The 26,196-nt window shown below is 36.8% G+C and overlaps 1 protein-coding gene across 4 annotated transcripts in view; it reads right to left on the reverse strand.

Moving 5' to 3' along the window:
* Positions 1-26,196, reverse strand: part of DGKB (diacylglycerol kinase beta) — an 809,350-nt gene that overhangs the window by 449,467 nt on the left and 333,687 nt on the right. For all 4 annotated transcript variants that reach the window (XM_043872850.1, XM_043872849.1, XM_043872848.1 and 1 more), the window contains 2 exons: positions 25,876-25,965; positions 18,434-18,594 (listed from right to left, as the gene is read on the reverse strand). In XM_043872850.1, coding sequence (XP_043728785.1) covers positions 18,434-18,594; positions 25,876-25,965 — 251 coding nt within the window. The remainder of the gene's footprint in view (positions 1-18,433; positions 18,595-25,875; positions 25,966-26,196) is intronic.

Here is a 26,196-nt window from a genome sequence, read left to right on the forward strand (position 1 = left end):
ACCCATGCCCCTTAGGTCTCCTACATTGGCAGGTGGGTTCTTTTCCACTATTGCCACCTGGGAAGTCCAGTTAAATGTATAAGGTTAAGATATTTCCTTTGTATTTGCAGTAAAGGCATAGGGAAACATGAAAGACAAGGCTAATGACTATAAGAATTCTGAATGCTATTCGACTAACCTGATATTTATGGTTATGAGAATTAAGTAGTCACATTTTTCCTATACTGAAGAAGTAAGAGCCTGTTAGTGACAGACCAGGGTTGAAGGCTATCAAATCACAGCCATACAAATATCTATTTGATAGGATATCTGGGTGGAAATATATATGATGCACTACAAGTCTCCTAGTCTTTCTCAGATTTCTTCCAGACTCAGAGAGTAATTCTACAGGGATCACAGACCCACTTCCAATTTCAGAAGTACAAATATGAATAAGGTTTTAAATTTCATGTTGGCTTTCACTTTTTACACAGCGTGTGATACTAACTTGTTTCTGGATATGTTCTGCAAAAACTGGAGGACCTTTCCAGAAGCCTTTGAAATTCTTATTGCCTTGCTTGTTTCTGCTCACAGTGCTGACTTCTGTGTTGAAGAGGGTCCAAGTTGGAACTTACTGGGATGATTAACAGCTGCTACAAAATCAATACTCTATGTAGGGAAAACAGAATTGGACTAAGATGATCTTACATGAGCACTAGTCTGTGACTGAATATCTACCAATGTCAACAAGCCAGATACAATTTATGTTAGTGGAAGCGTTCCCATGGATATAATCCATGGTCTTTTCAGAATCGCCCTTAGAAACCTAGAGGGTGGGGGAGATAACTCATAGGTTTTAATTATGCATAATTATGCATATTCCCAGTTGCAAAGAAGATCACTGATATACTTAGTGAGAAATGGGTTTTCTTAAATCTTCCATCATTTTAACATTTATTATGGTTGAAACACTGAGTCATACTATTGCTACTGTAGTGAAAGTCGCTCAGTAGTGTTCAGCTCTTTGCGACCCCATGGACTATGCACTCCATGGAATTCTCCAGGCCAGAATACTAGAGTGGGTAGCCTTTCCCTTCTCCAGGGGATCTTCCCAACCCAGGAATCAAACCCAGGTACCCACCACATTGCAGAGTTCTCCTCAAAATGAGTCTCTAAATTTTTTTTATGCAAAATTAACTGAAAAGTAATACAGATGTTTGTATATTTGTTTTATTATACGCTGATGCTCCAATTAGCAGTAAGGTAATAGCTGGCAGGCATCCTAAAAATTCTTTCTATCTATTTTGGAGGGCTAAGTATTCCTTATAATTATGTATTGTTCTCTTTAATACTTAATATCATTGTTCAGTTCAGTACTCAGTCGTGTCTGACTCTTTGCAACCCCATGGACTGCAGCATGCCAGGCTTCCCTGTCCATCACCAACTCCCGGAGCTTGCTCAAAATCATGTCCATCGAGTTGGTGATGCCATTCAACCATCTCATCTTCTGTCGTCCCCTTCTCCTCCTGCCTTTAATCGTTCCAAGCATCAGAGTCTTTTCAAATGAGTTAGTTATTTGTATCAGGTGGCCAAAGTGTTGGAATTTCAGCTTCAGCATCAGTCCTTCCAATTCAGGGCTGATTTCATTTAGTATTGAGTAGTTGGATCTCCTTGCAGTCCAAGGGACTCTCAAGAGTCTTCACCAACACCACAGTTCAAAAGCACCAACTCTTCAGCGCTCAGCGTTCTTTATAGTCCAACTCTCACATTCATGCAGGACTAATGGAAAAACCATAGCTTTGACTAGACAGACCTTTGCTGACAAAGTCTTTGCTTTTTAATATGCTGTCTAGGTTGGTTATAACTTTTTTTCCAAGGAGTAAGCATCTTTTAATTTCATAGCTGCAATCACCATCTACAGCAATTTTGGAGACCCCCAAAAATAGTCTCTCATGTTTCCATTGTTCCCCATCTATTTGCCATGAAGAGATGGGACTGAATGACATGATCTTAGTTTTCTCAATGTTGAGTTTTAAGCCAACTTTTTCACTCTTCTATTTCACTTTTATCAAGAGGCTCTTCAGTTCTTCTTTGCTTTCTGCCATAAGGTTGGTATCATCTGCATATGTGAGGTTATTGATATTTCTCCCAGCCATCTTGATTCCAGCTTGTGCTTCATCCAGCCTGGCATTTTGCATGATTTACTCTGCATATAAGTTAAATAAGCAGGGTGACAATATATAGCCTTGACATACTCCTTTACTGACTTGGAATCAGTATGTTGTTCCATGTCCAGTTCTAACTGTTGCTTCTTGACCTGCATACAGATTTCTCAGTTAATATCATAACCTTAAAATAATAAGATAAAGGCTTCCTTGATGGCTCAACTATAAAGAATCTACCTGCAATGCAGGAGACCTGGTTTCGATCCCTAGGTAGGGAAGATCCCCCGAAGAAGGGAACGGCAACTCAGTCCAGTATCCTATCTGGGAAATTCCATGGACAGTGGAGCCTGGCAGGCTACAGTCCATGCGGTCATAAGAGTCAGACACGATTCAGCAAGTAAACCACCAATAAGATAAATATGCTGACAGTTTAAAGGGACAAAAATTAATTTCCTGAAACATTACTTATTGGTATATCTTCTAGCCACATTAAAGGAAAGATGAATGTGTGTTATGATTTATGTTCGACATGGTGGAATTCACACTTTTTTCTGGCTCAGAGTTCATCTCTGTATCCACTATAATGCTTATCAGGAATTACAACAGGCAATGAATAAGTATTTGTAGAATAAACTAATAAATGAACTCCCTTGTCACCAAAATACTAATCAGAACTAGGGTACTAAGTGAGCATGATGAGCCAATATTTTAGATTTTATACGTTAATGCAAGTACAATCAGAAGTTATGAAATATTCATTCTATAAGCCATTTATAAATTCTAGTAAATGGCCCATATGAATATTCTGCTATTCTTTTAAACTGGACCCTGCACTAGGAGTATCCTTGGTATTAACATCCATCCTTCTCTGATCTTATACATGAATGATCTCCTTGTTGCAATACGGCATGTTTTGTTTAGGTGGATAATTACAAATAGGGCAGGGAAAACTTAATAGTTAAAGGGACTTATAATGATCTTTTGGGTATTCCCTTTGTGGCTCAGCTGGTAAAGAATCCATCTGGAATGCGGGAGACCTGGGTTTGATCCCTGGGTTGGGAAGATCCCTTGGAGAAGGCAAAGGCTACCTACTCCTATATTCTGGTCTGAAGAATTCCATGGAATAGCCCATGGGGTCGGAAAGAGTCGGACACGACAGAGTGACTTTCACTTTCAATGAACTTTTGTGGATTTGAGGCAGCTATTACTAATTTGAACTATACCCTTTGCATTTTAAATATATAATCTCTCTTGCTTTCTGTACTGGTAAGAAAAGTGAATCAACAGGGAACTTTCATGGAGTATGGGTTCTACAATTTCCAAATGTGCACGCTTCCCATGAGTATCAATAAAATTAATGAGCCAGGGGTCTTAAGGCTAATAATAAGTACCTTGATACACTTGGGATGCATAAGGCCAAACCCCTAAAGGGAAGATAGTAAGAGAAAGTGGAGTTGTAAGAAGCAAATTGAGAAAACACTAACTGGAAAAGATACATGCACCCCCAAGTTCATTCACGCATTATTTACAACAGTCAAGCTGTCAAACAACCTAAGTTGAACTGATGGATGAACAGAAAAAGGAGGTATAGTGCACAATGGAATATTAGCCATAAAAAGAAAGAAATCTTGCCATTTGTGACAACATTGATGAACCCTGAGAACTCTATGCTAAGTGAGATAAATTAGAGAAAGTGAAATACTGTAAGGTTCTCACTTGTATGTGGAATCTAAAAAAAATAAATAAATATTTCTGTGTCTCTTTTTCTGTTTTGCATATAGGGTTATCGTTACCATCTTTCTAAATTCCATATATATGTGTTAGTATGCTGTAATGTTCTTTATCTTTCTGGCTTACTTCACTCTGTATAAGGGGCTCCAGTTTCATCCATCTCATTAGGACTGGTTCAAATGAATTCTTTTTGACGGCTGAGTAAAATTCCATGGTGTATATGTACCACAGCTTCCTTATCCATTCATCTGCTGATGGGCATCTAGGTTGCTTCCATGTCCTGGCAATTATAAACAGTGCTGCGATGAACATTGGGGTGCATGTGTCTCTTTCAGATCTGGTTTCCTCAGTGTGTATGCCCAGAAGTGGGATTGCTGGGTCATATGGCAGTTCTATTTCCAGTTTTTTAAGGAATCTCCACACTGTTTTCCATAGTGGCTGTACTAGTTTGCATTCCCACCAACAGTGTAAGAGGGTTCAGAACAGACTTTTGAACTCTGTGGGAGAATGTGAGGGTGGGATGTTTCAAAAGAACAGCATGTATACTATCTATGGTGAAACAGATCACCAGCCCAGGTGGGATGCATGAGACAAGTGCTCCGGCCTGGTGCACTGGGAAGACCCAGAGGAATCGGGTGGAGAGGGAGGTGGGAGGGGGGATCGGGATGGGGAATAAGTGTAAATCTATGGCTGATTCATATCAATGTATGACAAAACCCACTGAAATGTTGTGAAGTAATTAGCCTCCAACTAATAAAAAAATTTAAAAAATAAATAAATAAATAAACAAAACCAAGCTCATAGATACAGAAAACGAATAGTGGATGCCAGGAGAGGGGATGCAAATGGGTGAACAGGGTCAAAAGGTATAAACTGCCAACTGTAAAGCACCTGTGATTGGAATGTAATGTACAATATAGAGACTACAGTCAGTAATACTGAATTGCGTATTTCCAAGGTGCTAAATAAGAAAATAAGTCTCAAAAGATTTCACCATGAGGAAAAAAGCAAATAATAATAATAATAACACACCTGTAATTGTGTATGGTTCAGTTCAGTTCAGCTCAGTCACTCAGTCGTGTCCAACTCTCTATAACCCCATGAGCCACAGCATGCCAGGCATCCCTGTCCATCGCCAACTCCCAGAGTCTACCCAAACTCATGTCCATTGAGTCAGGGATGCCATCTGTCATCCCCTTCTCCTCCCGCCTTCAATCTCTCACAGCATCAGGGTCTTTTCAAATGAATGAGTTCTTCTCTTCAGGTGGTCAAAGTATTGGAGTTTCAGCTTCAACATCAGTTCTTCTAATGAATACCCAGGACTGTTCTCCTTCAGGATGGACTGGTTGGATCTCCTTGCAGTCCAAGGGACTCTCTAGAGTCTTCTCCAACACCACAGTTCAAAAGCATCAATTCCTCAGTGTTCAGCTTTCTTCACAATCCAACTCTCACATCCATACACGACCACTGGAAAAACCATAGCCTTGACTAGACGGACCTTTGTTGGCAAAGTAATGTCTCTGCTTTCTAATATGTTGTCTAGGTTGGTCATAACTTTCCTTCCCAGGAGTAAGCATCTTTTAATTTCATGGCTGCAGTCACCATCTGCAGTGATTTTGGAGCCCCCCAAAAATAAAGACAGCCACTGTTTCCCCATCCATTTGCCATGAAGTGATGGGACCGGATGCCATGATCTTAGTTTCCTGAAACTAGTTTTAAGCCAACTTTTTCACTCTCCTCTTTCACTTTTATCAAGAGGCTCTTCAGTTCTTCACTTTCTGCCATAAGGGTGGTGTCATCTGCATATCTGAGGTTATTGATATTTCTCCCAGCAATCTTGATTCCAGCTTGTGCTTCCTCCAGCCCTGCGTTTCTCATGACATACTCTGCATATAAGTTAAGTAAGCAGGGTGACAAGATACAGCCTTGACGTACTCCTTTTCCTATTTGGAACCAGTCTGTTTTTCCAAGTCCAGTTCTAACTGTTGCTTCCTGACCTGCATACTGGTTTCTCAAGAGGTCTGGTATTCCCATCTCTTTCAGAATTTTCCACAGTTTATTGTGATCCATACAGTCAAAGGTGCTGGCATAGTCAATAAAGCAGTGGATGTTAACTAGACTTACTCTCATGATCATTTTGCAATGTATACAAATATTGAATCATATTGTATACCTGAAACTAACAATGCTCTAAGTCAATTATAGCCCAAGTTTTAAAAAGAGGAAACAAACAGAAAATTTGACACAGAAGCACTCATTATGGTCTGGTACAGGCAACCCAATAGACATTAATACACTGTGCAAAGTACACCAAATAATGTCATACAAAACAAAAATATTTCCATCCTGTAGTGAAACAAAGATCCTAGGTGATAAGCATAGGTGACTCTTGGTCACCTTATATCACTGTACCTTGCATCTTTTCCTTCATAAAACTTATCACTACTTTGAAATCCATTTGTCTAACCCCTCTAAGAAAACAAAGACTGAGAGCTGAGGTTATGCCTGCTCTGTTCTCCAATACGGACTTCCACTATACTACCCAGTACTTCAAGAATGTCCAGCAACACTGAACATAAATATATCAAAATATGAGACTGCATCAAACAAACAAGAATCATCAGAATACCAATTACAATTTAGTTAAGTCTATCCACTTGAGCACATAAAAACACATCAAATCTCAAATCATTATTAAAACAATTTTTATAAGAGGCAGGGGTATAGAGCAGGTCAGAATGAATATTTGAAGGTAAATGTAAGCATCATAGCAGCAGGCTAAGCGACAGTTAAATACATCTGAATAACCCTGAGAAATTTTAAAGTGTCACAATATTTTGAATCATAAAAGTAAGTTTCATTTCCCTCCCCAAACCTATACACACCAATGTTAATATTGTTAACATTTAGGTATATATATTTGCTGACTCTTTAGTATGTTCTTAGAGACAGAGCTACATAAAAAATTATATTTTATCACCACATCAACATTCTTAACATTTATCAGGCATCAGTGTTAATGTTGTAAAAACTTTGCAAGTCCTTAAGTCAATCCCAAATATCTCCTTAAAATAGCTATTATCCTCATTCTCAAAAGAATAGGTGACATAGTGTTTCTTTACGGACAATTTGCTTTGTGACTTGACATTATAATATTGGGACTTCTTTTCCTGTTGTATATCATTTTCAAACTGAATAAACTTTTAGATATTTCCAAACTGTATGTCACTAAATAATAAGGGTATCATTTAGGCTTCTGTATCATTTATTTCTGCAGAATGGACTCTTAGAAATGGGGTTGATGGCTCAAAGGGTACTCACATTTTAACAGATACTATCAAATTATTCTCCAAAAAAGTATTTAAATTTATAGACCCATCACGCAATTATGAGTATTCTTGTATACATTCACTGACATTAGATACTACCACTATCTGTAATTTTCAATAATCTGAAACAAGATAATCTACTGCATTTTTCATTTCCTTATAAATTTAAAACATTAGTAGTCTTATTATCTGGCTTTTCATTCATATTAGATTCTTTTTATTAAGAATTCCATATTTTAGTTTATTAACACCATGCTTATTACTTGTGCTGGAAATATTTTCTTTGACTTGTTAATGAGTTTTAACATACTGTTTTGAATGAAAGATTATGAAAAGCAATTTTGATTCCCTTTTCTTCTATAAGTTCTAGGTTTCTAGCTTGCCTCACACAGGTTTCTCCTACCCTAAGCAACATACTTTGATATCTTCTTCCAATATCCTATAAGTGTATTACCTAAAAGATATTATTATATTAACATTATCCTATACAATATATTAATATACAGGATACAATTTGCATTTTTAATCTACTGGATGTCTATTTAACATGGATATGAATGGAAATATAAATTTTCATTCAAAAGAGTAACCAATTCTGTCAACTAATTTATTATGCACTTCATTCTTACCCAATGATCTGAAATTACAAAATTTTACAAATACTGAATTCTCTGCATATCTTTATAATTTTTGGTCTAATCTTATACTCTATTTATCGATTTTTGTGCTACCATATTTTAGTTACATTGATGCTGCTGCTGCTAAGTCACTTCAGTCGTGTCCAATTCTGTGTGACCCCATAGATGGCAGCCCACCAGACTCCCCAGTCCCTAGGATTCTCCAGGCAAAAACACCGGAGTGGGTTGCCATTTCCTTCTCCAATGCATGAAAGTGAAAAGTGAAAGTGAAGTCGGTCAGTCGTGTCTGACTCTTAGCGACCCCATGGATTGCAGCCTCCCAGGCTCCTCCGTCCATGGGATTTTCTAGGCAAGAGTACTGGAGTGGGGTGCCATTGCCTTCTCCGTTAGTTATATTAACTTGATAGTATTCTGCACATGGTAAGAAAACTGACCATTAAAGTATATTAATCACCTCAAAAAAATATAATGGCATTTTTGTATAATTGTAAACTATTGTTTATCAAAACAAGTACAGAAATCTTACTAGAATTCTCAGTAGCAATGGACTAAATTTATATATTGAGATTTTACATCTTAATATATATTCACATAGAGAAACACAAGATGATTTTTTCAGGTTTTAGTTTACAAATCTGCATTGTTAGTTTTCTAACAGGTTTGATGTCTTTCTTACTAGACTTGAACCTTGATACTTCATAGATTTCTGATAACATTAACTAAACTTATATTCATATTAACAGGTAATTTTATAAAAGGAGGATTTAGGGTCATTTTCCTGTATATTTATCTAGTATTTGGCAATTGGAAGTTGATTTACTAGTTTTATTTTTAGTTGGTGCATATTGACTATATATGATATCGTATCATCTCCAAATAACATTATGCTTGTCTCTTGTCAATATTTACACATTTAAATTTTTATTATTAAATTAGCTCATTTTTCTAAAGATGCTAACTACAGTGGTGACAAATATAATCCCTGCATTCTTTCTCATTTTATTTGGGATGCCTTTAATATGCCACTATTAATATGATATTACATGTTAATTTGTAGAAAATGGTTACACATTTTCAGTAGTTTTCAACTATAAAAATCACAAACTTGCGATATGTTATTAACACATTTGCCTTTGTTGAAATAAACCCTACTCAGTCAACAGGTTGTATTCCTTAATTTCAAGACTTGAATTTACTTGCTAATTTTGTTGTTTGCAACTGTTGTATTTACATACATGTTCTTCTTGGGGGTTGTGTTAGTGAGGTATTTATATTGAGGTTTGCTAGCTATACAAAATGAATGGGCAAACATTCTATCTTTATACTCTGAAACAATTTTTAAAATATAAGAATTATCTGTGCTATGAAAGACTGTTTAAATGACACCAGTTTTGATAGCTCTTTTACTATGTTTTTACTTCTTCCTGTTTGGTTGTATGCTTAGAGAAATGGTTCTCAAAGTGTGACCATGGACAAGAGATACTGGGACCATCTGGGAGATGTTAGAATCATCAATTCTTGGACTCCATTTCAGATCTACTGAAAGCCTGGGCTTGAGGGTCACAATCTGCATTTTAAAAAGCCCTGCAGGTGACTTTGATACATACTTAAGTTTGAGAACTAAGTTCCTACCCCTTCAGCAGCGGTTCCCAATTTCCTGAATCTAATGTCTAATGATCTAAGGTGGAGCTGAGATAATAATAATAGAAATAAAGTACACAATAAATGTAATGTGCTTCAATCACTCTGAAACTACCACCCACCCCCACCCCCCGAAAAAGTGTCGTCCACGAAACGGGTCCCTGGTGCCAAAAAAATGTTGGGCACCACTGCCATTCAGTGTATTTCACCTTTTTCCTTTTAGATGGGCAATACTCAATTTCTTCCACATTGTAAAGTTTACTGGCACAGATGCACATGATTTACTCTTATAACCATTGAAATATTTTCCATAACTGTGGCTGTATTTTCAGATTTATTATGCTCTGTGTTTATTTCCTTTTGTTTAAAAAAAAAAAAAAATCTTGGAAAGAGAAGTGGGCAAGATAGCGCAGGGGGCGTTTTCAGCAGTCACCCTTCCCCCATCCCCTCCTCAAGGAATACAGCTTTCTTTCGACAATCACTAAGGAATAGATAGTACCTTTGCCGAGTCAGGGAGTCCAGCGGAGAAGTTCCAGCACAGCAAAACATCCAAGAACAGATCCACTGAAGGGGGCGAGAACACCTTTCCTCTACCGGCGTGACCCCTCCCCCAGCGTGGCCCAGCTCAGTGCCAAAAAAGGCTCCATTCAGTCCCAGATTTCCCCCAGCACTGGGATGGAGTGTTCAGCTCCTGTGCCTCGCAGGATGCTGCCGTTGCCGCAGAGGCCACTTCTTTCTCGTCTCACTTGGAGCACCGAGGGTCTCAGCACCAGTTTGGTGGGGAGTGGGTGGCAGAGGCTGGGAGCAGGTAGGAGAGAGAAGGCCGCACAGTCACTAGGGCATTTGGACCTCAATGAGTGGCAATGGAGCCTAGAGATCAATGCAGAGATTCCTCCCGGAGCATGGCCCATGAGCTGCTTCTGGAAGCCTACACTGATGGTTTCAGCAATCAACGGACCCACCGGGCGCCCGCACAGACTTGTGGGCCTCCTCCCTCCCCACCTCCTGGCTGGCATTCTGCGCACGTGCCCTGTGCGTGCCGCGTCCGTGCGTGCGTGCGTGTGTGCGTGCGTCCCACGTGGGAGAGCAAGCCGAGAGCAGGTGATCACCTCCAGATGGCGGGCTAACCTCAGGCGACTGGAGGAAGGTTCTAAATGTGAGCATTGGGGGGCTCTGCCCTAAGGAACCACACAGGTCGCGTCAGCACCCAGCCAGGCTTTGGGGAATGGAGAGAAAGCAATCCTAAAACTGCCTCTCCCGTACTTTCTCAAAGAGACGTAGAGAGTTCATGCATTTAGAGAAAAGGGTCCTAGAATGCCTCAGGATCCCTAGTTGGGCTGACAAGGTGTATCTCTCTCCAGCCTGGTTAATTGAGACTGGAGAAATTGACTGCTTTTTAAAATGTAGACTACAGATCTATTTTTTAAAAATATATATTTATTATTTATTTTGCTGTCCTGGGTATTAGTTGCGACATGCGAAATCTTCAACTTGTGGCATGAGAACTCTTAGCTGCAGTAGGTGTGATCTAGCTCCCTGATCAGGGTTCGAACCCATGACCACTGCACTGAGGAGCTTGGAGTCTTTAGTCAGTGGACCACCAGGGAAGTCCCAAGACTATGGCTCTTGAGGCTGCCCTGTAACCTGGCTGCAGTCCCTCTTAGCCATGGTACCAGGGTCCTGTTTGCTCAGGGATCCAGAAGGAGGCACGCTCATCCCTGCCCCAGAGGAGGCCCACTTACATCTTTCCTATTGTCCCCTGAAGATACTGAAGCTGCCTGTAACTCAGTATAATTCCAGCCCCTCTCAACTATTTCTGTCTGCGAGTGTTTCCACATTTTGAGGTTTATACTTACCAAGAGTCATTTGTGTGGTTTCCAACACTGTTTATGCCAATTTTAGTCTTTATTATAATTATATAATTTAATTACCTATTATAGCAATGGAAAATATGATTACAAAAAGAGTGTTTTATATATGAAAACAAAGATGATTTGGGAAGATTGGATATAAATGCAGTTGTGAAACTGCTATAGAATTATATGTTCTTTGCCATAGAATTATATGTAAGAGAGAGCATTATAAAAGATTTTTGAAACTATTGTTAAAATCTAGAAGGATTTTTATACTCAGATTGCTTCACAAGTGCCTTTTGAGTTTTTGTTCCACTTAAAAGAATCTAAAAATGGAAATAACAGATGGTTTATTATGGAGTGTGATATATACAAGCAAACTTTGTAGAACCCCCATTGATGACCAACATTCAAAGAAATGACAGTAGGTGGGCCTTTAAGAAAAAATTGGTCAATTCAATTATATTTATAGATTTTAGGTTAAAATGAAATATCCAATGCAATATGGGTCATTTTTATGATACTTATTTTACCTTTCTATTAATGTCTAACTTCACCTCTAGTAGAAGACCTTCTGCTATACATAAATTGGACTACTTCATTTCCTGATTGTATTCACGGAATCATTCAATGGCCTCTCTTCAAAAACAAAAACCACATCTTGGCTTCGAAGTCGTTTCAAGACACAGGAGCAGCCACTTCTGCTATTGTCTTTGTTGTCATTCATTCCCAGCTTCTCTCTTTAAGTTTCAGGCACACTGACCTTGTAGGTCTTTGAACACACCAGGCCATTTCTCTCCTCAGGCTCTTCACATACAGTTATACCTGCTTGGTATGCACTTTCCATCTCTTTGGTGTCCACCTGACTTACGTGTATTCCTTAGATCCTCTCTTAAATGATGTTGTTTATACTGACCTTCTTTGACTATGAGAACTAAATTTGACTATGAGAACTAAATTTATTTCAGCTCTTGGCAACTTTTGTTGTCTTTCACAGTATATATCACAAATTTCCCCCAAAAGTTGTATTTGTGCATTTTTTAATACTTTTACTATTAAGCTCCAGATTTTAATAATGGGGTGATCTGTCTCTTTTATTCATTTCTACAACTCCAGGGCCTGACCGAAAAAAAAGAAAAAAGATATTTTTTTGTTTATTACACAAACGAATGAAGAGTCAACAGTGAGGGTGAAACTAACGGCATATATGAATTTGACGTTGATCCAGTGGATGAAAAATTTTCTAACTGTAAGTTCTGAGATTATCTGTAGTCATTAAAGTACAAAATCAGACTAAAAGGTAGCAACTATCAGTTTTTCTTACTAATTTCCATCATCTATATTTCTAATACTAGATGGTAAGTCTCTCATGACAATTCTGTCTCACCTCACAATATCCTAAGTTTAGTGATTACATAGACTTCTATCCTGTTCACTGCCAATCCTCAAATAGTATCTAACACAAGAAGATAATAAATAAGCTTTTATTTAAGGATCACCACTGTAGATGAATACCTATTTTCAGAGTTAAGTATGACTTCAGAATTATTTCCATTGTTCTGGCTAAAAGTGAAAAGCATTAAAAAGAAAAAATTAGCAGAAACTAAATTAGTTATTTACCAATTTCCCCTTTTCTTCTTGGGCAAACACAATTCCTTTCCTTTCCTTGTGTGCATGCTAAGTTGCTTCACTCATGTCCAACTCTGTGTGAACCAATGGACTATAGCCCACTAGGCTCCTCTTTCCATGGGATTCTCCAGGCAAGAATTCTGGAGTGGGTTCCTGTGCCCTCCTCCAGAGGATATTTTCAACCCAGGGATCGAACATGCGTTTCTTACATCTAACCTGCATTGGCAGGTGAGTTCTTTACCATTGGTAAAACCTGGGAAGCCCGTCCTTACAATTAGGTGTAATTAATTGATTAGGATACGGCCAGTGGGTTATAAGCTGAACATTTTCCAGGCCTGGTCCATTTAAAAAGAAAAACACTTACAAATGCCAATATTTCACTCTCTTTTATCAACCAGTTGTTGAATAGAGAGGACTGTATGTATCTAGATGAGGACAGAGCCATAAGACAGAAAGGAGCCTGGGTCAATGACCAACTGGAACAGAGCCTCTCCCAAAAAGCCAACTCCTCTGTCTTAACACATGTGGAGGAAGAACTAATTTTCAGTTGTCAGGCCACTAATATTTTGAGGTTGTGCCAAAACCCACTCTAATACAAAGGTTATATCATGCTGTATATGAAGATTATATATTTCTAACTCATAGATTTTCTAAAAATTTGAAGCAAGGCTTTATGTAAACTGTAAAGCACCTACAGTCAGCATATGAAAGGCAACTACTGAAACAATGAAAACAACATTGACAGTAAAGTTTTGAGACTGTCTTATAATTAGGAGTAGGAGGGTTCCTAGTGATAATTTCAAGTACAAATTATGTGCCATCTTAAGCTTTCTCATGTTGGTGATAGCAAAAAAATTGAAATGTCCCCTTATGCTTTCATTGCTCCAATTCAGCTGTTCATTACATACTCAGCAATAGCTTGAGGTACATGATTCATTTCTTTTTGTTGTCTGCTGGATTTACTCACCGGGGCATAGGATCAAAAGTTGACAAATAGAACTCACTGAGTGACAGCCAGAACTTGAACTCTATAAGGTCTACTGGTCTGATTTGACTCTGAGTGTTGATCCTCCGTCTTGCTGGGACAGACGTAAATATTTCAGGCAAGAATGCTCTCCCTCTTTTCACACCTCTCTTTCCCCTGTCATACTCAGTGAAAGAGGCTGCAAGTTAAATAGAACAGCACTCTTCTAAAGAAAACAATCAAAAGCTGCCTGGTTTAGTTCTGTGCTACCTTAAAATCATAAATGAGTGCCATTGCATATTATTTTATACTTTTATTAGGCCCTAAACCTTGTATCTAAACTTTAGTACTTTGGTATTTCTAGCAATTGCCTATGTAATGTGAGACAGAGTTCTAGCAAAATTTCCTCCCCCTAGGAAGCTAGTATTTGAACACATATCAACTGAGCACCATTATTTTTCCAGATTTCAGGCTACATCCATTCTGTCAAGTTTCTCTCCGCTTTTCCACTGAGTTCTTCATGTACTCATTCATTACACTATTTTATTATAATTATCCAGTTCATTTGTAGCATGTCTAATTTGGTGAAATAGTTCTCTATTTCTTCTTATTAAGATGTAATGAGCTACTTTGTTATATATATTTTGGAAAAAGTTTTTCAAATTTTTCATACAAATCCAGCTCTAATTTTGATTAGTTATAGGTTAAAGGTATACATTAATGTGCAATATTATATTAAGCTATCTCATCTAAGAATAGAAACTATTTATTCTCATCTTTTATGTCTTGTAGAGAGTTTTAACATTTCTATTTGTAGGTTTTGTATATTCCTTATCAATTTCTAGATACTTCCCATTTTTGCTTGCTGTTTTTTAAATGTGTTGATTATTATTTATATAATGGAATGCTATTGAATAAATTTATTTTATATTTAGTAACTTTGCTACACTTCCTTAGTTAGTCCTAATATATTTTCAGTTAGGATATTACTTTTTGTCTTTGTGGAGGGATTTTTGGTCTTTATCATTCTATATTATTTGCAATTCTCTTTACAATATTTTTAAAACATCAGTTTTGCAGTAGATTTGATTATTTCCAATAATCAAGTTTTATTTCGTTAACATACTCTTTTTTGCTCTTGTTATTCTTTGCTATATGTCCTGTCATTTCTCTTACAGCTTTCCTTCTCATTTCTTTAGGTATTAGCTATTTTCCCTTTTCCAACATCTTGAGTTTTGTAATTAATATTTGTTTCTTAATGTCAGAGTTTCTCAGCCTCACCAGTATTGACATGTTGAGCTATGTGGTTCTTTCTTGTGCATTTGGGGGGGCTGTTCTATGAACTGGGAATGTTTAGCAGCATTCCTATATTCTACCCATTAGCTGGCAAGAGCAATACTCTCTCACCCATGACAAGCAAATGTGTGTCCAAACATTGCCAGATGTCTCCTGTGATGGAACAGAAATAATTTCTGTTGAAGACCACTGAAAACTCATCAGAGGCATATAACAAATTGACAACTGTTTACCAAAAAAAAGAAAAAAAAACCACTACTGAACCTGAGATAAGAACGCTGGCAGTCTGTGACGTGTCAACGTTGAGCTGCTACCTCACACTTCTGCTCCACCAGGGCGATAGTTCTAGCAGGGCTGGGCACACTAAGAAAGCAAGCGACTTTACAGTCGGGGGAGCTAGCATGATTTGGAGTGGAAGCTAGAGAAATTCCATTACCCAGAGAGTTACCTAAAATAATAGTCATCTCAGTGGCAAATGTAGCAGCATGCCCGAGTTTGCAAAACTGATTAAGGCAAGCAGCTAACCAGGCAACTAGCCATATTTTCAGCAGGAGGTCTTGGGAATGATGCAGCCGTAATGGGGCTCAGTGCTGCTGCTGCTAAGTTGCTTCAGTTGTGTCCGACTCTATGCGACCCCGTGGCTGTAGCCCGCCAGGCTCCTCCGTCCCTGGGATTCTCCAGGCAAGAACACTGGAGTGGTTGCCATGCCCTCGTCAAGGGGATCTTCCCAACCCAGGGATTGAACCCAGGCCTCCTGCAGTGAAGGCGGATTCTTTACCATCTAAGCCACCAGGGAAGCCCCATGGGCCTCGATAAGTTGCCACATATCCCTTGCTGTCTGAAACACTGTATGCATGTTGTCTATATGTGCAGGACAGACTAAAGGGGGGTGCAGATGTGTTCAGGGCAGACTAAAGCAGGCCCTAGTTATCTGCACATCCTTGGCTAAGTGACAGGCCTTGTACGTGAGCATAAGACATAAAAGGGTCAACAGATACTAGAAGCTGAATTAGATTTAATAACTGCCTGAAGTTTGTATGTGTTCCCCAATGAACATACAGATACAGCAGCAAAGGGATGACAACCTCCTGTCTTGAGGGGTTTAAACACAAACGTTGGTCAACCATACTGACGTAGGAACAATCCCCAGAAGCCAGTGTTAATATAAAAGCAAAAGGAAAATCAAAAATTCAGAGGCATCAGTATATCCATACACTACAAGGGAGAATGGCTCCATATAATTAGTTCTGGGAAGTCCCTAAACAAACACAGGAACAACCATAACCCCAGTGGGAGAATGCAGATCCACAGAGGTTACAATATATAATAATCTGTAGTTTCCAACCAAATATTCACAAACACCAGAGGAATGGGAAAGTGTAACACATACTTTGGAAAAAAAGCAAAACAATGTCTCCAATGGATTCTAGATGTTGGACTTAGCAGACAAAGGCTTCAAAACTGTATTATATGTATGTTGATGTATTATATCAAATTATGATGTATTATAAATACATCAAAGAACTAATGTAAACTATGCTTAAATAATAAATGAAAAAAAATGAAAAAATAATGATGACTGTTCAAATAGAAAATGCCAATTAAATGCCTAGAAATATTTTTAAAAAATAACCAAATAGAAATCCTTGAGTTAAAAAAGTATACTAACCAAAATGAAAAAAAAATTAATTACAGGGACTTAAAAGAGTAACATTATTCATAATATCCAAAGACTAAAACAACCTAAACCTACATCAATTTGTGAATAGATGGACAATATGTTATATGTCCATACAATGGGATACTTACTACTCAGCAATAAAAGGAATACAGTATTTCATGTAGTGCATATAAGTGAACCTCAAAACATTATGTGAAGTGAAAGAAACCAAATGCAAAAGACTATGTATTGTATTGTTTCTTTCATATGAATTATCCATAAAAGGCAAATCTTAGAGGTAGAAAGATTAGTTGTTGTTTGAAGCTAGGGTAAGGACTCAGAATTGACTACAAGTGGGCACGGGGATTGTTGCCTTGGTGATAAAAGCATTTTAAAATGAGACAGACTTATTAAAATCACTAAAAGGTTTACTTAAAATGATTGAATTAGGTCAATAAAGCTGTTAAAATATTGCTATTCACATTCATATCAAATATAAACAGGTTTTTATGATCAAATGCATTACATTTTTCTTGAAATAAATAATTATTATCATACTATTGTAACAATTGTATACTTAGCCTTCATTATGCATTATTATATGAGGCTCTTTAAATGTGTAATCACATTATTTATAACTATGAGGGGGACAATAATAGCCATCATGACACAGGTAAATTGATGAAGACAAGAAAATAATGTTAAAGAACTCTTACCAAGGTAGCTTGACATCTAGGATCATGGACTCAACCAATACTTCCTATAGTTTGCTATTTGTATGTGTGTGTGTGTGTGTGTGTGTGTGTGTGTACATGCACATCCATAAGGGAGAAATGAGACATGACATAGATTAATATTGGGTGAATATGTTCAATAACATGTAACACTGTAGATATATATTTTAAGACTTCATAAGTCTGGGTAATATATTTATATAAATACATGAAAAATCACTGTTAAATTTATTAATTCATTAGGGATTGAAATTTCAATAACTCTTTAAATTGCCAAATGATATTTTAATTTCAGTCTCAAATTTTTCAAGAAATTAAGTCAAAAATCAGTTTTTTGACTAATTAACCACTTGAGAATACTAACAGCATTTTTCTTAGACTTTAAACTAAATCATAATTTTAAAAATAATGTCTATAAATAGAAGCCTAATATGTTGTGATATTATAATATAGATTTCAAAATAAGATAACATTTGATGCATTCTTGTCACACTTTTAGTAATGTGAAACTTATAACCTTATAAACCATTTTATAAACCTTTTAAACAATTCTAAGCTTAATTTTACTAAAAAATGATCAAAAAATTACATATAGTTTGTTTCCTTTGTTTAGCACATTAAAAATCTATCACTGATTCTCTGATTTTAAATAAATTCAGAAGTTTTACTATTATTACCCATTAGAAGAGGTGTTTTGCTGACACAAAGGTAAAATAAATTACTTATAAGCAGTAAATCTTCATAAATAAGAGTTTATGTCAGTAATTATGCAGAACTGGTTAAAAAAAAAAGAACATTTAGTGGAAAATCTTACCACGCCAATGGAAAAATAATTATTGATGATACTGTAAGGCACTGGGTCTCCCTTCTCATCTTTGTCATTAGGTATGACTTCAAACTTCCACCTGTCCAACATGATTTCTGTGCTGTTTTCAATGTCTTTTAAGATTTTCATCAAATTCTCACCTTCATAACCTATTGGAAAAAAAATTATCTTGAGAAAATATATAACCAAACAATAAAAGCTATTGCTTATATGTATTTCAGTGTGTGAATGGTTCTATCATTCTAAAGCTAAATAATGCATTTCAAAGCAAATTTAATGCAAGTTGAAGAATTAAGACCAATCTTATTATACTCACATCAATATCTTATCTCTAGCTTTAACTTCCAACTCATATTTCTCTCTTGTGGTACAAATTCTCAGTATAGCCACTGCATAGCCCTCACAAAACTTTTTATCAATATATTCAAAATGGAATTGATGATCTGTTTGGGTATGATCCTCCTGTGAATTCTCCCTCCCAAAGATGACACCCTCCACCCACTTGCTAAAATAAAAGTTCTTGCTGCCATGTTGAACCTGTCCTTTGCTTCTCCTCTCTCTGCAGGCTTTACATTTGTTAATACTTTTCCCCAGAAGCCACCCTCCCAAAATGATAGAGTGTATACAGTACCACAGCACGCAGTTCTCCAACCAGCCAAACCACAGAACCAGTATACTGCACTATAATTATTTACATCTTTCTCCTTAGATGTTCCTTTTCCCAGATGTACCCTCCAGTAATGCTCAACAAATCCATTTTTAAATAAATCTACTATAGATAGTAACCATGGCCTGAAAGTTATTGCTTAATATTATATTTTCTCTTAAACGTACCTTTAGTTATCTAACATTATAGTTAAATAGGGCTGTGGTTAATCCTGGCTGTGTTATTTACTGAAGTGTTTGCTTTTAACATTCTAAATAGCTTCTTTCTCCATAAAAACTTAGTTTTGGTGTGAGAATGAAGTGAGGAAAAAAGAGAAAATGCATAAAAGGTCTTAGTCTATGAGGCATAAGAACAGAAAGTTGTCAACAATAATACTGATGATATTAGGATGTGAAATGTTATGCTAAATTAAATAATGTATCTCTCTCTAACTCTGTACACACAGATTCTTGAAATGATGTTTTAAGTTGGAACAACATTTTCATAGATGTTTTTCTGTGTCCAACTCGGGTTTATATTTTAATAATTTATCTGTTGAATAAGTATATGCCAGAGGCTATGAGTCCTCATTAGAGGTGTTAACATACATAAACTTTAAAAAAATGAATTGGATTAAAAGAAAAAAGAATAGGTACCATAATATGCCAACATTCTCTAAAGACAAATAAATTATATTTATGGTGTATTTGTTGAATTAACTATTAGAGGATTAACTACTAGCCAGAAATCAGGAATACTCATCCTGGAAGCTACATCTCTTATCATACACAGGTCTAAAAATAATTATGCACTATTCAATACACACCACAAATAGTACAATAAACAGTGATTACACTGACATAAACATTAAAGGAAATAATAGATGCCATATCATATTTATAGCATAATTCAAAATTGATGAACATATATAAAATGCATAGAATAGTATCAGTGATAAAACACTGAATTGTTTCAACTATAAGACTACAAAAATTAAGTATACTTATTTTTCAGATCTTAATAGTTCCACTCTCATTCTCAATATTTATTTCCTTTTTAACTTTCTTTTAAACTCCCAATTATATATATATATATATATAGGTATATATATATATATCACATTGAATGGAATAAAAGGAGTTTATATTCATATATTTTCCAAATTCTACTCTTATTTGAAAATAAGTTTGATGGTTTTAGATGTAAATAATTTACATATATTAAACTAATTGTATAATATAGTATGAAAATTACACACACTCATCAGAAATATGAGTAAATGATAACGCTTTAAACAAACATTGAGCTTATTTTCAGCTACAGCTTATGTTAATAAAAGCATTGTTCAACATAACACTGGAAAAATGGAGAAATGGAACTGACAAGGAAAGAATACAACAGAATTTAATTTAATGAAAGTATTAATAAAGTGAGATTAAGTAGGGTCAATCAGCTTAAATTGTTTAGCACTGGACATGTTCTCAAAGTTTTTATGGGTTAAGTATGAAAAAGGCTGTGCTTCGCTGGTGGATCAGATGTTAAAGAATCTGCCTGCAATGCAGGAGACCTCGGTTTGATCCCTGGGTCTGGAAGATACCTTGGATAAGGAAATAGCAACACACCCTAGTATTCTTGCCTGGAGAATTACATGGACAGAGAAGCCTGGCAGGCTACAGTAAACTGGGTTGCAAAGAGTTTGACATGACTGAGCAACTAACATACACATGAAAAAGGCTGGTAGCAATCAGTCTTCTAGCCAAGTAAAAACAGAAAGAGAGAGGCAATATATCTATTTTGAGAATCATACGTGAAGTTCAGTATTAATTCACAAAGGTGAAGAATTCCAAATTGTTGTTCTCCATTTAACAGATATCTATGCCCTACTTGTTTGTATTTATCTGTGCTCGAGCTTGTTAAATAATGATTCATAACTATAAATAGCATTCCTGAACTCAGTAAGATTATATTTTTTTAAAAAAGATAAACTTACTAATAAGCAAACAAAAGCTTGCTCTAGAAAAGAATGATGCTACTTTGCTTCTATTATTTTGATTTAAAGCCTATAATCACTCTAGGCTAAGAAATCAAATGAAAACATAATTAGTACTTATCTTCCATTTAATGATATGATATCATAATAACTGAATCTATCTAAAAAGTCATTTTTACAAATTTAAGATCACATGAAGAAAAGCAGTATCTAAAAAGTCATTTTTACAAATTTAGAGTCATATGAAGAAAATATTTGTAAGAGTGTGTTCCATCTAAAACTCTGCTCTTACTCCCTGACTCTTCACAGCATTTTTTCTTGCAATAGTTTCCAGAATTTTGTTTGAGGGATTGATTATTGCCAGAAAAACTGCAAAGGAGATGAAAATAAAGTATTTTTTCAAATGCCCTTAGAAGTTCTACATTTGTACATGTTATATTTTCCAGAATTTGCAAATACACTCATAAAAATTAAACTTCCAGTCAATAGATTCCAGTGAAATTAAGTGAACCAAATGATTACTAGTCGAATAAAGTAACTTCTTTCCCAAATGTTAAGCATGGTGATAATTAGTATAGTTACAGGAAGGCCTCAGACACTGGGCAGATATAACTTAGTATCTGGGGTATAAGAACCCGCAAGGTAGGGTTCTTAGTGTAAAGTGTTAGTCGCTCAGTCATGCCTGACTCTTGGAGAACCTATGGACCATAGCCCACCAGGCTCCTCTGTCCATGGGATTCTCCAGGCAAGAATAGCAGAATGAGTTGTCATACCCTTCTCCAGGAGATCCTCCCGACTCAGGGGTCAAACCCGTGTCTCTTCTGCCTCCAGCACTGATTCTTTACCACTAGTGCCACCTCCAGCTGTTTTCTTCAAGTTCTGATGAATCTGAAGCACACAGTTTTAAGCAACTTGCTCAAAGTCAGACACCTGACGAGAAATAATTCACACCACTTCAGAGTGTGTGTCTTTATTAGTAAACTCTATCAAATGGCACTCCCATTGTCCTAACTGTTCATCTTGAGCATCCTGCAGTGCCCCCTTAACACCCCACTTTCACCAAAGCCCCCACCCAATCCACGGGCAAGCTGCATCAGCCTATCCCTGAAAATGTCAGTGCGTCCACTTGTTTTACTAGCATGACCACTGCCCTAGCCTGGTCTTTTCATCCTCTAATTTCAATGGTAATCCAAGTTCTGGTCTCTGAAACTATGCTTCCTCACATCTCCACATTTTCTTAGCATTTTTTATGTCCCCAAATGAACTTATTTTGAAAACGTAAATGTCATTGTGTCACTCCGCTTTTGAAACTCTTCCAAAGTTTTGCTGTGTGCTTCAATAACATAAATTTGTTTACCATGACCACTAAGACCTACATAACCTGCTCCTACTTCTCTCTCCAACATCATACTATTCCCAACCCTCTCCTGAGGCCATACCTCCCATCACCCCACAACCTCTTAGAGTTACATCATCACTCTTCCTTCATTCCTTTCAATACAGAGCGCTCTTTCTTTTTCTGCGTATTCTAAACCCAGCTTACATGTTACTTCCTAAAGGACATCTCCTTGACTATATAGCTGAATAGTTTCCCTCTGCCTTGCTGTGCTAAATCGCCTCAGTCATGTCCGACTCTTTGCAACCCTATGGACTGTAGCCCACCAGGCTCTTCTGTCCATGGCATTCTCCAAGCAGGAATACTGAAGTGAGTTGCCATGCCTTCCTCCAAGGGAGTTTCCCTCTATTATTCTCTAAAAATATATTCTGATTCTTTTAAAATCTTGACCTTATTTTGTAAGTATATATTTCATTATTCACTGATCTATTGTCTGGATACTCAATGAAAATATAATTCTCAAAAAGTAAAAGCCCTTTATTTCTCATTCACTATTTAGCACCTTGAACACTGCCAACATATACTAGATACTCACAAAGAGTTCATCATCAATATACACTCTAACAAATACTATAATCCACCTGTCTCTGTCCACTGACAATAATATCTTTAAAACTGTTTTATAAGGAAATAATTAGAGGATACTCTGGAACTTCTATACTCAATTTTGAGATTTAAGTCATTTGCCAGTTTGGAACCAAATAAAGTTATTAATTTTCAAATACCAAAAATACTTTTGAGGAGAATATATAAGAAGCCACATGAACGAGTATCTTCTTTTTAATCAATATACAAATATTAACACTGGAATATATGAGCATCTCATAAGCAATGGTTCATTCTTTCTATCTATCTATCTTTAGATTCTATATAATTTAACCCATCATTTTATAATATTGTTTTATTGTTATATCCTTAATGAAAATCACAAATATATCATATACCATGTTTTTAACTTGGTTTCAAATTCTGTCATATACACAAATACATATACACATCGTTAAGTCCATAAGTTATCCAGGTACAAATGAAGCAATTGTTCAGAAATTTTTCTGTGAATCAAATTACTTAGGGAGTTTGCTTAAAAAGGAAATCACCTGTGCAGTTTCATCCCTAGAGATTCCAATACAACATATATGAGGTGAGGTCAGTCCACTGTATCTTTAACAAGCTCCCCAAGGGTTTCTGATTTACACTGTCTTAGTAGACACTTTTCAAACTTCACTGGGTTTAGATGCTAAAAATATTTAGGATTCAGTTCTTGCTTCTTTAGCAAATATGGTTTTCTTTTCTTTGATATCTTCAGGTAAGGTTAGCCTGTTAATGATATTTCAAATTGTTTTAAGCTCTCATCTCGAAATAGTCTCCATTTTCTCATCTGCTCCATCTACAATATTCCATTTTTGAGTTCCTTCAGTTTGTCAAGTGACTTCCTATCTCTAGGGCTTTAAGCCTGATGTTTCTTCTGCCTGTCAAGTCCACCTTCAATACTATATGGCTCTGTCATTATTCACCTATTAGAGTACTCCCTATTTGGGGCTTTTCTCTTAGCTCAGATGGTAAAGAATCTGCCTGCAATGCAGGAAACCTGGGTTTGACATGGAACAACAGACTGGTTCCAAATCAGGAAAGAAGTACGTCAAATCTATATATTGTCACCCTGCTTACTGAACTTATATGCAGAGTAAATCATGCAAAATGCAGGGCTAGATAAAGCACAAACTGGAATCAAGATTTTTGGGAGAAATAGCAATAACCTTAGATACACAGAAGACACCACCCTGATGGCAGAAAGCAAAGAAGAACTAAAGAGCCTCTTGATGAAAGTGAAAGAGGAGAGTGAAAAAGTTGGCTTAAAACTCATCATTCAGGAAACTAAGATCATGGCATCCAGTCCCATCACTTCATGGCAAATAGATGGGGAAACAATGGAAACAGAGAGAGACTTTATTTTTTTGGGCTCCAAAATCACTGCAGATGGTGACTGCAGCCGTGAAATTAAAAGACACTTACTTCTTGGAAGAAAAGCCATGACCAACATAGACAGCATATTAAAAAGCAGAGACATTACTTTGCCAACAAAGGCCCATCTAGTCAAAGCTATGATTTTTCTATTAGTCATGTATGGATGTGAGAGTTGGACTATAAAAAAAGCTGAGCGCCAAAGAATTGATGCTTTTGAACTGTGGTGTTGGAGAAGACTCTAGAGAGTCCCTTGGACTGCAAGGAGATCAAACCAGTCAATCCTAAAGGAAATCAGTCCTGAATATTCATTGAAAGGACTGATTTTGAAGCTGAAGCGCCAATACTTTGGCCACCTGATGCAAAGAACTGACTCATTGGGAAAGACCCAGACGCTGGGAAATAAGGCGGGAGGAGAAAGGAACAACAGAATATGAGATGGGTGGATGGCATCACCAATGCGATGGACATGAGTCTGAGTAGGCTCCAGGAGTTGGTGATGGACAGGAAAGCCTGGCTGTGCTGTAGTCCATGGGGTCACAGAGAGTCGGACACGACTGAGTGACTGAACTTATTTGGGGCTTCTCTCTTGGCTCAGACCATAAAGAATCTGCCTACAGTGCAGGAGACCTGGGTTCGATTCCTGGGTTGAGAAGATCCCCTGGAAAAGGAAATGGCAAGCCACTCCAATATTCTTGCCTGGGAATCCTATGGACAGAGAAACCTGGTGAGCTACAGTCCATGGGGTCGCAAGAGTGGGACACGACTTAGCGACTAAACAACCACCACCCCTCAAGTTCTCCCTATTTTACCTTGTCAGTTCCTAGGTAAGGTCATTCATTATGCTGATTATTATCTTGCTTGTCAGTAAGAAGTCTCACAATTTACATATGACTTCATATTCCACTAGAATTTAAGGCCCTGTATAAAGCAGATCTTCTGTTCTTTCTATTCTTAACTGTCTATTCCAAGTGCAGAACATACCATGCAGTGCCAAGTGAGTCTCAGAAAATTAGTTTCATCTTGTACTCATTCCTGGACAAGTTGTTCTTTCACCTTTCAACATTTTTCCTTTGTTTGTTATTCTTTCACACAAGTCAGAGATTAAAAATATGGACATTATTTTAAATTTAACCCATGCTTACCTCATTTCTTAAGTTGGAAACCCAAAAACCAGAGAGAGAAAGTTAGATGCTTGCCCTCCCATCTAGTGTATAATTAGCAATCACATAACTCTTGGTCCACCCTGTTTGTCTACCCCAGACTGTTGTTCAAAATTATATTACGTATCTCACAGCATTACATTTGCTAAAAGCACATGAAAGCTGTCATGCAGTGAAGAAATGCTAAATTTAGTTTTTTGAAAGAGGGTGCTCTCCACTATATTACTGTTTTTTAAGACTTTTTGTTGTTGGTGGTTTTTCATATATATTTACCTCCTCCCCATCGCAGGCATCTTGCTAGATCATTGCCGGTCCCGAGAGGCAGAATAGCCACTGGAGGATGCTTGACTACATTAGCCTTTTCTGTATAATTGAAAAATTGAAAGAAAAAAAATTGATCACTGACTGAACAACATTTGAAAAAAAAACAAAACAAAACACAGCTTGGCATGGAAGACGTTCTACACGGTACTTAGAAAAAGTCACATTTTATAGATATATACAATTATAAATTATGATTAACTTACATGTATTTGTAGCAATTTATAAAGGAAGTAAATACCATAATTCACAGAGTGACAGGGATTTTTAAGA

The sequence above is a fragment of the Cervus elaphus genome, chromosome 18, assembly GCF_910594005.1.
Source record: "Cervus elaphus chromosome 18, mCerEla1.1, whole genome shotgun sequence".
Lineage (NCBI taxonomy): Eukaryota > Metazoa > Chordata > Mammalia > Artiodactyla > Cervidae > Cervus > Cervus elaphus.